At 41.5% G+C, this 14,059-nt stretch overlaps 1 protein-coding gene across 3 annotated transcripts in view; it reads right to left on the reverse strand.

Moving 5' to 3' along the window:
* Positions 1-230: 230 nt before the first annotated feature.
* LOC126473502 (uncharacterized) overlaps positions 231-14,059 on the reverse strand; it is a 156,506-nt gene continuing 142,677 nt past the window's right edge. The window contains exons 2-3 of one of the 3 annotated variants that reach the window (XM_050100614.1): positions 3,618-3,818; positions 231-530 (exon numbers count right to left, since the gene is read on the reverse strand). In XM_050100614.1, the coding sequence (XP_049956571.1) occupies positions 364-530; positions 3,618-3,818 (368 nt within the window). In that variant the 3' untranslated portion in view covers positions 231-363. Of the gene's footprint in view, positions 531-3,617; positions 3,944-14,059 lie in introns of those variants that run through there. The other 2 variants (XM_050100620.1, XM_050100605.1) reach the window with 2 other exon arrangements.

Consider the following 14,059-nt stretch of genomic DNA (forward strand, 5'->3'; position numbering starts at 1 on the left):
ATAATTAGGTACTGGATTTGAAAGTGACCTGTAACAAAAGTCGAAACTGGTAATACGAATAAAACTAAAGAGTGACTCAACCTCTCTTCGTCTTCCTTCGTTACTGAAATCGAAGTGTTAATGTTCTCGTTCAATGCTCGAGTGGGGTAACTCATTTACAATCTGTGGATATGTATCTTGATTGATGTCTCTTTCAGGGGTACAAATTTACAAGAAATGTAGCGACACTGTTTCTTCCGTTGAACAAGATTTTTACTTCAAAATCGCTTGGATAAATAAGCTGCCCAAATCAGGATACACAACACAAGTTAATCATTTATTAGTTGATAACATGGTGACGCAGAATCCAGGTTGAAGTTGTGATCACGCCTTGTGCACTGCTCTGCCTGCCTTCTTGGCAGCTGTCGTGGCTTTGGCTATTGTCCTGGCTTTGGCTATTGTCCTGGCTTTAGCAGCTGTCCTGGCTTTGGCGTGAGATGCAGTCCTTGAGTTTGCAATGTGCCTCGAGTTGCCTTTGCCAACACGGGATTCTGAAAATGAGGTCAAAAACTTTAAATTTCTTTTACAATATTTATAGTTTTTGGAGTGCGGTACTTAGTGGATATAAGGGTATAAACAAGCTAAATTCGTTGGCATGTCGCAACACTACAATCTGTGATTGTTACTGTCTTACTGAGAAACTGCCTCCAATTATAGCCGATAATACATGTGACATGTTGTACTGACCTCATTTTAGAAGAAACAAACACAACAAGTAGTTTTTTAGAGTTCTAGTAGCACTTTTCTTATTAGGTGCAGACGCGGCATATAGCGTCTCGTTTTTGAGGCTGTAGTACTTAATGTCCCAGAAAGACCACCTTCAACTGTGTACCATTAGTAATACTTGTACCGATGTACAAAGAACTTACTCACCACAGCAATCTGTTCTGTATAGGGGAAGCCGTGCTGCCGGATATTGTGCAATGACGACATGACAAAAAATCCCTAGCTCAAAAGATAATGAGAACTAACATTAATAAGCTAAACTCAAGGGAAGCGTAATTTAAGACTGAAGATGTTTTAAAATGAACATTTAAAATAATGCATGATTACAAGTTTTCGAAAGTAAACAAAAGACATTCTCGTAATGTTATTGCACTCTGCGGTTTTTATTTCTGTTCGTGATGCTTGAGATATGACTGCCGTCATGCATGTGTAAATCCATTTCTTCATAGTCATAATAATTTGGTTTACTATATTTGTAGATGTCTGCAGAATCTAATACTTCCTCATACATTCCATTACAGATTTTATTGTGATTATTCTGGTGTTGCACTTTTGGTGTTTGCGACATACACTAGAAAGTATTCTTGTGCTCTGCGGCTGTTTAGTATTCATTGCCACCTCCGTAACCGAGGTCGCTTTAGTACGGAAGAGCTAGACCTGGAGGTAGTCGGATCGAATCCCGTTACAGAGGAAAGTTTTCGAAACTGCTGTCTTTTCTGTAAGGGGACATAAGATGGCAGTATACACTTAGGTATAACCAGAAAGACTTCAGTGTCTCTAGCTTGACATCTTACTAATAAAGCAAGATCTCAGCGTTTTATTCAGAGTTTGAGAAGCACAAATTTCAGATAGATGTTCATTTCAGTTGGCACTGTTCCGCAGCGTGGACGATTTCATTTGCATTTGTGTAGACAGAAGTTGTTGAATGTTGCACTAAGTATGAGTAAACGTGATCTGCACCGAGGTCATATGTGGAGTCTGAGAATAAGCCGTATACGAAAGGTATAGCGAATGTTCTGTGCAAAGCAGTTGTAATGCGGTATTACAATCCCGTAAAATGTCTATACTTTGATCGCCGTGGTTGCTTCGACCACTCATACACCAAAAGTGTTACAATCTGCTGGCTGTCAGTTGCGTGTTCACCATATAGTGTTTGTTGGTGAAGTCCCATCACTATACGCTAGATGGCACCATGTAGAGCCGATTTTCTTGCGCAATAGTTGGCGAACCTATTGGGACTTACAACTGCATAGGAAAAATGGTGTTAAAATCTGGCTGTGCAGAATACACCGATATCATTTAACTGCAAAGCTATCGGAGTTTTTATCTATATCATGTATGTTACTGGATTAATTCTAGAAGTAGACTACGGATTTGCTTTTTGTTCAGTTTTATATATCTGCCAGCATATTACGACTTCTGTGGTCATGCGCATTATTTCTACGTAAATACAATTTGTTAAACAGTATTGCCGCCAATGACAGTATGGGACTAAGGAATACGAACATTAACCATCAGTATTCAGATGAAGGCTGATCTGCAACTGTTAATGTGCCCACAAGTAAGAAAAATACATGTCAGTCATATATTGCTCAAATTACAATTTATTGTGGTTCAGGGTGTGATACAGATGCAGCAAGTAATGTCAAATATATTCAGAAACAAGCAATGATGTTTGTTTTTGCCACAAGTGTCAGATAATGACTCGATAAATGAAGAACAGGTAAACTTAACTCTAATTGCAACGGATGTTTTGAAATAAGGATTTACGTTTAAGAGGGATGAAAGCGAAGGAATTACACTCAACTAAAATTAAAGCTATGAATGTGATACTCCAACCCAATACCTATCGTTATATTTATAATTTTGAAAATGGAGCATACTGTTTGATTTATATACCATACTAGGTTTGTTCTTATTTAAGGCGTAATAAAACACTTAAAACTCTTAAGATCAAAGTTTTAATTTGTGGATGGTCAAAGTTTCATTGTGTTTTTGAAGTGAGAACCAACAGTGGAATGGTAGTGACATTAGAGAAAGTAGAGAAAAGTCAGTGTATCCCCAGATCCATGCTAACTTTGACCACTCTAGTTTTTACTATTACTTCTTCTGCACTTTAGAAAATATTGTATTAATCGGCATGTAATCCTTTCATACAAGAGCCCCTATGTTCAGTAACATAAGTATCACAGAAGTTAAAAACAGTCATGATAATGGCATTTGAATCTGCAAATTGGACAAAGTATACAGGTTTATGGTACTCATATATTTGAACCAACACGCACGTTACAAGCAAGAATGACGGAAATAAATTGCGGACTCCTTAGCGGAACGATTCCCGAATTTTTCTTTAGTGATTTAGAGTTAGCAGAGAATACATAGCAGAGCCCTGGTGTTCCTACTTATGGGTCTTTCGAGTCTTGACTGGTGCCTCTCGTTCTCGGTTCATCGGATGAAATCATGAGGTACAGTTGATGTTGATCCGTCCGTCGGCTTGAACTATTTAACTTGGCATCCCATTCATTGCCATTCAATAATACCAGGGTAAGTTTCGGCATTTCTCACTGTCGCTTCATTCAGATATTCATCCACGACAGAAGAAACCAGCATCACTATGAACAAGCATTCTACACAATCATTCCCGTAACTTGCATACACATATAACAAATTTTCCACCGGTGTAAGCAAATCAATGCCAGACCCCCTCCGCTAACCACCACAGGAAAGGAAGATGTCAGAATTTGTCAGAATGGGCAGTAAAAATTCAGCCATTGGTGTACGCGCCTTCTTGCCCTTCGTCCGCTTTCTCTGCCAGCACTATCCAACATACAGCTGTAACTGAGTCGACGTACCTTGTTCGGTGGTAGAGGCCTCCGCCTCGGCCTCGGTCTCGGTTGTCGACTGTTCTGTAGAATTGCTGCCCTCGCTGCTCGTTTCGACGACTGGCCCGATTCCAGTAGGCAGCTCGCCTCCAAAGTCACCATCGTCGGGAATACCTATCACTTGAGCACCGTCGTCACCACCCACTGGCCCAAAAGAGAATCCGGGAATATCTATCTCCTGAGCAGTAGCGTAAGGTGCATGTAGCACGAGCAAGCACGCGCCAAACAGAACCATTACCAATTTGCTGCTCATTGCTGTCACGGCCCAGTCTCTGTATACGTATATTGTGAAGACAACTATGAAAGGCGACGAGTTACACACTATCTTATATAGTAAGTAAAGTTTCCTAATCAGTGATGTCCCACTAAGCTGAAGGTGACACTAATTAGCAGTACACACGTTGAGGAAAGCAAAAATCGGAGTAAATGCGATTGTCGTTTATCTGCTGCTATTACAGTCGAGGCTAGCGACTCAGCCTTCTTGTTAATAGTGGTAACACAACTTATTCGAAAGAACGAGTTAATTACGAATTACGAAAATTTCCACTGTTCTGTACAAGATTTGCGCAAAACTCCGCTGTTACAAACCGTGTTGAGCAGTTCAAAACGATCTGAAACAGGACGCACAACAAAATGAGGTAAAGAGTACAAAATACTATGATCTTACATTTTGGTGCAAGTAAGATAAAGAGTTTCTTCGTTAATGCACCAATCTCAGTAAGTTGTTTAAATTCATGTTCATTTTCCACCAAGCTATGTATATTAGCCAAAACTTGCCTCCATTTTTTATTTTTTAACAACGTCGATTTCGATTATTTTATTTGCTGACATGCACGACTACAATGTTTCTATGGTGTGCTTTTTTAAAGACTATTTGCGGAACAAGTGATTGTTGATGTAGGTTTGTTATGCCTATGACCACATTTAAATCAATTAAAATCGAAATTGCCCAATCGCGGTAAATAATCATAAACATACAAAGCCCCGCCAGGAAGTGATAGTATTCGAAAACCGTACATCTACATCTACATCTACATGGATAATCTGTAAATCAAATTTAAGTGCCTGGCAGATTGTTCATCGAACCACCTTCACAACAATTCTCTATTATTCCGATCTTGTACAGCTTGTGGAAAAAACGAACACCTATACCTTTCCGCGCTCTGATTTCCCTTGTTTTATTATGATGATCGTTTCTCCCTATGTAGGAAAGTGCCAACAAAATATTTTCGCATTCGGAGGAGGAAATTGATGGTTGGAATTTCGGGTGAAGGGTCCGCCGCAATGAAAACCGCCTTTGTTTTAATGATGTATCCGATATCATAATACAAAACGTGATGCCCTTCTTAGAACTCTAGCGACGTACTCCGTCGACCCTGTCTGGTTAGGATCCCACACCGCACAGTAGTGTTGTAAAAGAGGACCGACAAGCGTATTGTTGGCAGTTACCTTTAGTAGATTCTTTACATTTTCTAAGTGTCTTGCTAATAGAACGCGGATTCAGTCTTTCTTCACAATGTTTTGTATGTGTTCCTACCAATTTAAGTTGCTTGTAATTGTAATTCCTATGTATATAGGTGAATTTCATCTTTTAGGTTTGACTGAATTATCGTGTAATCGAAGTATAACTGATTCCTTTTAGTACTCATGCGGAGACCTCACACTTTTCATTATTTAGGGTCAATTGCCAATTTTTGCACCATACAGATATCTTTTCTAGATCGTTTTGAAATTTGTTTTGATTTTCTGATGACTTTACAAGTCGGTAAACGACAGCATCACCTAAATATAAACAACGTAAGACGGCTGCTCAGTCTGTCACCTAAATCGTTTACATAGATTAAGAACAGCAAAGAGCTGTATGAGTGTTGCAGCTCCAATATGACACTAATCTTACAAGAAATGTAACGAGAAATTCTATTTCTCTCTCTCTCTCTCTCTTTCTCTGTGCTGGTACTGCCTCTCTCTCTATCACTCTCGTATCAGTCGTCAGTCTTCTGACTGGTTTGATGCGGCGCCCCACGAATTCGTCTCCTAAGCCGACCCTACGTCCCCTCAATTATTTGCTTGATATATTCCAGTCTCAGTCTTTTTCTAAAATTTTTACTATCTAGAGATCACTCTAGTACCATGAAACAGTCTCATAACTTTCTTCCTCAAATTAAGACTTATGTTTTATGAATGAGATTTTCACTCTGGAGCGGAGTGTGCGCTGATATGAAACTTCCTGGCAGATTAAAACTGTGAGCCGGAAGTTTCTGTGAAGTTTGGAAGGTAGGAGACGAGGTACTGGCTGAAGTGAAGCTGTGAGGACTGGTCGTGAGTCGTGCTTGGGTAGCTCAGTTGGTAGAGCACTTGCCTGCGAAAGGCAGAGGTCTCGAGTTCGAGTCTCGGTCCGGCACACACTTTAAATCTGCCAGGAAGTCTCTTATGCTTCATATTAGAATGCGCTTTCCGCAAGTGTTGGTCTGCATTTTGTATCCTCCTTGCTACCCCCGGCATGACTTATTTTGCTGCCTAGGTAGCAGAATTCCTTTATTTCGTCTACTTCGTGATCCCCACTTCTGATGTTACGTTTCTCACTGTAATCATTTCTGCTGCTTCTCATTACTCTCGTATGTCTTCGATTTACTCTCAGTCCACGTTCTGTACTCATGAGATTGTTCATTCCATTCTGTAGCTCATATAATTCTCCTTCACTTTCACTGAGGGTAGCAATGTTGTCAGCGAACCGCATCATTCGTATACTTTCACCCCGTAATTTAGTCCCGCTCTTGAACCTTCGATTGTTTTCGTCATTATTTCTTCGATGTACGGACTGAACAGTAGGGACGAAAGACTGCACCCCTTCTCTACACCCTTTTTAATCCGAGCCCTTCGATCTTTCCCTTCTATTCTTATTATTCTCTCTTGGTTGTTGTACATATTGTACATTACCTCTCTTTCGCTACAGTTTACCAATATTATCCTCAGAATTGTGAACAACATGCACCATTTTACGTTTACGAACGGTTTTCCCGGGTCGACAAATCCAGTGAATGTTATCTGATTTTTGTTTAGTCTTGCTTTCATTATCAGCCGCATGTCACAACTGCCTCTCTGGTGCCTTTAACTTTCCTAAAGCCAAATTGGTGGCCATCTAATAGATCATCAGTTTTCTTTTCCATTCTTCTGTGTAATATCTTTGGCTTGGATGCATGAGCTGTTATGTTGATTGTGAGATAATTCTCGCACCTGTTGCCTCTTGCACCCTTCGGTATAGTGTGTCTGACGTTTTTTAGCAATTCTGATGGTATGTCACCAGTCTCACACACCAGTGTCAATAGTAGTTTTCTTTCCATATCCCCCAATGATTTCATAAATCCCTTCTGTCCTGTTTGATCTTAAATCGTCCCAATTTCTTCTAAATTCTGATTCTAATACTGGATTCCCTATCTTTTTCCCGTCGAGCAATTCTTCTTCTGTCATGTTATCAGATAGGTTTTCTTCCTCGTAGAAGTCTTCATTGTACTCTGTCCACCTATCCTCTCTCTCTTCTGCGTTTAACAGCGGAATTTGCATTGAGCTCCTAATGTTACCGACTTTGCTTTTGATTTCACAGAAAGTTGTCTTGACTTCTTTATTCAGTGAGTCTGTTCTTTCGATAATCATTTGTTTTTCGATTCCTTCATATTTGTTCGTGCAGCTGTTTTGCCTTAGCTTCCATGCACTTCCTATTTATTTCGTTCCCAAGTGACTTGAATTTTCGTATATTTGAATTTCTGTGGATATTTTTGTACTTCATTATTTCATCTGTCAACTGAAGAATATCTTCTGTTATCCATTGTTCCATCATAGTTACCTTCTTCGTACCTACAATTTTCTTTCCAACTGAACTGCCCACTGAGCTATTCATTATCGCAGTATCTATAGCCTTAGAGAACTTCATGCGTGTTTCTTCATTCCTTAGTACTTCAATATTCCACTTCCTTTCTCTCTGATTTTTCCTGACAAGTCTCTCGAACTTCAGTCTACTCTTCATCATTACTAAATTGTTATCTGCCTCTATATCTGCTCCTGCGTAAGCATTACAATCCGCTATTCAATTTCGGAATCTGTGCCTGACCATGATGTAATCTGAAATCTTCCAAGTATGGCCTCCTCGCTAGTTGTTCTTGAACAGAGTATTCGCCATTATTAGCTGAAATTTGTTGCAGAACTCAATTAGTCTTTCTGCTCTCTCACTCCTACTACCAAGTTCATATTCTTCCGCAACCCTTTCTTTTTTTCCTTCTCCTACAACCACGTTCCTGCCCCCAATCACTATTAGATTTCCACCTCCCTTTACGTACTGAATTACCCGTTGAATATCCTCATATACTTTCTATGTCTCTTCATCCTCGCTTTGCGACCTCGGCATGTTGTAGGTGTTGATTTGCTATCGATTCTGAAGAGAACAGTCATATCACCGAACTGTTCACGGTAACTCATTGTGTCTTACTTTCCTATCCCCGTTATGCCACTCTCCGATGCTGTTGACATTGTCCTGTACTCTTTGGCTCAGATTCTCTTGTCATCTTTCCATTTCGCTTCACTAACCCCCAACTCATCAAGGGATCACCAATTTAGTATTGGAGGGCAGCGTGGAGGGTAAAAATCGTAGAGGGAGACCAAGAGATGAATACACTAAGCAGATTCAGAAGGATGTAGGTTGCAGTAGGTACTGGGAGATGAAAAAGCTTGCACAGGATAGAGTAGCATGGAGAGCTGCATCAAACCAGTCTCAGGACTGAAGACCACAACAACAACCCCCAACTACATGTAGATTGACTCTTAGGATTTCCTCTTCAGAGTTTCTATCTTCCACACCACGTTAATACTTCTGACATTCCCCCCCCCCCCCCCCCCCCCCACACGTAATGAGCTACACATCGTTAGTTACTCAGTCTTTTTCTCATGAGCACCTCCTCTTCGCAGTCCCTTCCCAGAGACCTGAATGGCGGGCTAGTCCGGAATCTTTTGGTAATGATGAGGTTCTAATGACTTTTTGTCAAATACGAGCTACATTTCCTGTGGATACAAATTGTCTATAATGCAACCGCATGCCTTTTATCATAGCTGATTCTTGTGCCTTTAAGGGCAGTTTCCCTCCCCAAGGGAAAGAGGGTGCCCTGAAACAACGTCCGCTCCTCCGGCCTCTTTGCAAAGGCTATTAACAAATGGTTCAAATGGCTCTGAGCACTATGGTACTTAAGATCTGAGGTCATCAGTCCCCTAGAACTTAGAACTATTTAAACCTAACTAACCTAAGGATATCACACACATCCATGCCCGAGGCAGGATTCGAACCTGGAACGGTAGCGGTCCCGCGGTTCCAGACTGACAAGCCTAGAACCACTCGGCCACTGCGGCCGTCGGCCGTTAACAGAATGAACGTCACTTCTTATGCCGGAAGTCGTCAGCGCCATTGGTACTCATTAACGGAATGAGCGTGACTTCTTATGCCGGAAGTCGTCAGCGTCATTGGAACTCTTTTTTTTTTAAATATTTATACCCTGGCGAGGTTCAAACCTGGTACCAATTACGTATTGATTACTAATCAAAGACGCTATCACTAGACCATGTGTTATACGAGTACCTGTGCGCATAGCGTCTGTGTTGGAACTCAGAACAGTTTTATTTTGAAATGTAGGCCTCTGCTCCTAGTAGGTATCCGTCAGTGGATCATAGTATTTCAAACCTTTCATAAGTCCTAGAATTGATAGCGAGTTCACCGATTCATCCACACCAGTGGCCAGCCCAATTACTGCCCGCACTGAGGTGGACCCCTCAACCGCGGTCGAGTTGGGGAGGGGGGCTCTGGTTGTGCCAGGCTGCGAAAGACGTCCAGGAGGGCCGAAAGTAAGGCCTCCCCGAGTAATCTTACAGAGTGCAGGTGCTGTCTGTGGCTGACAATTCCCTCAACCAAATGCAGTCACTTGTCCTGCGTCAGAAGAAGCTTCTGAGTCTGCAAGATCCCGGCAGTCACAGAGGATAGAATTACTGATCGCTGCTCGAATGGTGCAACCAAATGAAAGAGATTCTCTCTTTCTGAAGTGGTAAAGGCTGGTGAGCGGACGATTTGGATGGTATTCGATTAATGAAAAGGGGACATACAATTCAAGGTTTATTTCCCCAAAACAATTAATTAACTGTAATAAATTACGCTGTGGCTTACTAGTTACAGTGGCACAAACAAATCAAACTGCTTACAATATGAGCTAATAAAAATGTTATACGCCACAGGTGAACAGAGAAACTTATTTGTGTCGTTTGAATCACTGCAATACAAAACTGTTTACAATTTGATACATTAACAAACAATCATTGCGCATTGAACTACATACTTTCACCTAATACAGTTAAATTTTATAATGTGAAGCACAAATGTATAATTTACAATTAAATTTTCAGTCGAAGTTACTTCTTCCTATACAGTCTCTAAAAGAGTGGTAAAATTTCCAAAAGGTATCCCAATTAAAAATGCCCTAAAACCCTTAACACAACAACACGTACATGACTAGCTCAATATTTGCACGTCAAAGCCCAACATTTGCTTCCTTACAAAAAGTTTGTTGATTGCAACAGCGCAGACCACATTCAAACTCTAGCCAACATGATCCGCTTGCCGGCCAAAACATGTTACGACTACGGCAGCGGGCAAACTTACATAGGTAATAAAAGAACACAGGCCAGCTAGCAATCTTACCAAAATCAGTTTACACGAAGGAGGAAGAGGGGGGGGGGGACATAATAAATACCATACGCAAGTGCACTTGCCAAACCTACTACCAAAAATATAGTATAAAAGGATCTCAATTAATAAACAAAATCCGGGATACGCCCGGCAATATTGCACCTGAGCGCTAGTAGCCAAAATAAGGTTGACAGATACCAAGGTCTGACATCATCTTAGGGCTAACTGGCACAACAAATAAATAAGAGTAAAAGAACAATCAAATGGCAATGCCCAAGAATTTAAATAGGATTAAGTACACACGAGGCTAAAATCAATTGCTAGCACCTTGGACATCGTCTTAGGCTTAATTGACACTACAAATAAATAGAGGTAAAAGAACAGGCAAATGACTATGCCCAGCAATTTAAATAAAAATAAGTAAGCACAAGGCTAAAAGCAATTGCTAGCAACTTAACAAGCACACATAAAAATATCAGACTGCTGCCACATCACAAAACGGAAGATGCGCGCGCGCAGTCCCCAGCAAGCCAGAAAACCAATAACACACACTCCAGCAACCCAGACAGCCTGACCACAGTAATTTCAACTCAGAAGCAGGGCACGTGAGCACACCGGGTCCACGCAAAACACACACTGCCAAATAATTCCCACCGACAGATACGGCTGCGCCACGGGCGGGAAAACGGGGCCGACGACCGGGTACACACCAGCAGAAAACTCGACACCTAGACTCCGGCCGAAACGGAATCACGCAGAAAATATAAACAACAGCTGAAGTAAGGTGAAACGAACCCCGCCATGCAGACCGGACAGAGCAAACACACAGAGAGCCTGCCCTGCAGTCCATACAACTCCTGGGTGTGGAAACCCAAGCGATATCGTGGCAGCCTTTGCAGAGGCGGAGAACCTCGAGCGATCGCATGCGGGGATCCATCAGTTGTCCACTACAGCACGCCATCAACACGCCACACCGCCCAACGGCCAAATCAACGAGGCCCGCCGACAACGAGACCACACCTCCGTGCCAAATACCACCAGTTCGGTGCGAATCCAGCTGCCAAGCTGAGCGCGCGCTGCCCCCCGCGGAAAACTCTCCAGAGGGCAACAGCCGCCTCAGCGCCTGCGCAGGCCGAACCAGACGGAAACAGAAATACAAGTCGCTATCGATAGTGCCGGATACGCAACGCGCCAAAGAAATGGCACAGCTGGCAGTCATGCTTATGAGATGAAAGCAGAGCTCACCATTTGCAGCCTCATCGACAGGCCCGATTGAGAACCTCTGGTATACAGATGAATACATACTGAATCAGATGCTGATACGGTTCTGTGACCATGTAAACTGTAGATTCATCACATGCGTCATATGGTGGTGGGGCTTCGGGTTCCGCTGAATAGGTCAGAAGTTCACTATGGTCTGCAGGTAGCGAGGACTATATGTCATGGACTGGGCAGTGTTTTAGTTTAGAGAGTCTGTAGGAAACACAAAAAGGGCTACTGTGTAAAAGGGTGCATGTCGAACACAGGAAGGACGAAGAATCATCACGATAACAGATGTAAATTGTCGTAGGCGAGTTGAGAAAGAACCAGAGCTTCAAGCGCTGATAGAAAGCACTGATGCTCAAATTGTTATAGCCACCGAAAGATGGCTCAGGCAGGAAATAAGTTCAGCCGAAATTTTTGCGAGGAACCTAACGATGTTCGGAGAGGATAGGCTAAATACAGCTGCCGGTGTCGTGTTTGTTGCTGTTAAAAGTAGTTTATCTTCTAGTGAAAATGAAGTACACAGTTCTTGTAATTAGTATGGTTAGATGTCATTCTCGACAACGGGAATAATTGGATCTTTTTGCTGACCTCCCACTTCAGGTGACAGAGTTGCCGAATGGTTCAAAGCAAACGAGTTTAATTTCAATCCCGTACCAGACTCATACAATTATACGTGTAGTTGGTGGTGTCTGCAATTTATCCTCAATATAAATTATTTCGAGTAAGTAGTTGATGAATCCACTCGAATAGAAAACGGTTGTGAAAACACACTTGTCCTCTTAGCAAAAATAATTCTGAGCTAATAACGAACATCAAAACGGATACAGGGGTTAGTGAAAGGGCTGTAGAAGCGAGACTGTATACCGTAACTGCCAAACTCAGCAAAAATAATTTTTTTTATTATTTTGAGCTTTTCCTCATTACAGAGGCTTATCTCCAACATAATAATTTACTTGGAAATTACAATACAAACAATAAACGTTCTTAAACTATATTCTCAAAATATTCCCCCAGGTGTTTCGATCTTGCGTGTCCTCTTCCTCTGCGCCCATTCTCCTCATTGTGTGCTGTACACTTTCGAGCCAGGTGGTCATAGGTCCTCTTCTTCTTCTCCCCTCCGGTTCCAACTCCAGTATCAATTTTGGTATTCTGGTTCTCTCCATTCGTCGTACATGCCCGTACCACTGTAATTTCTTCCTATCCATTACGTCATATATTCTTTCTTTTATTTCCATTCTTCTTATTATTTCGGTGTTCCTTACCTTTTCTTTCCTGGAGATTCTTGCCGATCTTCTCCAAAAGTCCATCTCTTGAGCTTGTAATTTTTTAATGTGCTTCATGTTAATTGTCCAGGTCTCCGTTCCATACAGAACCACACTCTCTAATATGGATTTGTATATACATTTTTTAGTTCTGAAAACATTTATATTAAAAATATCCAGATATCCTTGAGCGTCCTGAGAGGCAATCTCCGCTCCTTCGAAATTAACAATGCAAATGTAAACCAGATGTGGCTGGAATTTAGTGTCGACAGCAATTGAGAAATTTATACCAAATAAATTAACGAAAAACGGAGCTGACACCAATGAGACACAAAACAGGTCAGAGCACAGTTGCAGAAACAACGAAAAAAGCATGCCAAATTTAAAGGAACTCGAGATACCCAAAGCTGGCGATCTTTACAGAAGTTCGAAGTTTATCGCGGACTTCAATGCCAGATGCTTGTAATGGTTCTCACCACGAAACGTTGTCTCGAAACCTGACAGAAAATCTAAAGAGACTCTGGTCGTATGTAAACTAAGCTAGCGGCAAGACACAATCAATGCGTTCTCTTCGCGACAGCAATGGAAATACTATCAATGACAGCGCTGCACATGAAGAGTTGCTAAACACTGGCTTCAGAATGAAGCCTAAGTAAATATACCACAATAATAATGAAGAGCAGCTGTCATTATGTGTCATTTAGAAGTATATATCCTCAGAGTAGTGTAGCGTCTTAAACACTTAATAAAAGCCGGTCTTCCGGTCCAGATTGTATACCAGTTAGGATCCTTTCACGGGTGCGCTGATGTAATAGCTCCGTATTTAAAGATCGTATACAACTGCTCGCTCGACGACAGATTCTTACCCGAAGACTGGAAATTTACACAGGCCACACCAATATTCAGGAAAGGCAGTAGGAATAATCCACTAAATTACTAGCACATATAATTAACGTCGATATGCAGCAGGATTTTGGGGCTTATATTACGTTCGAACATTATGAGTTACCTCGAAGAGAATGGTCTATTGACGCATAGTCAACACGCACAAATTTAGAAAACATCATTCCTATGAAACACTACTAGCTCTTTACTAACACGAAGTGTTGAGTGCTATCGTCAGGGTTTCTTATCAAATTCCGTGCTTACGGAATGTTGTCTCAGTTATG

Source organism: Schistocerca serialis, chromosome 1, assembly GCF_023864345.2.
Source record: "Schistocerca serialis cubense isolate TAMUIC-IGC-003099 chromosome 1, iqSchSeri2.2, whole genome shotgun sequence".
Taxonomy (NCBI): Eukaryota; Metazoa; Arthropoda; class Insecta; order Orthoptera; family Acrididae; genus Schistocerca; species Schistocerca serialis.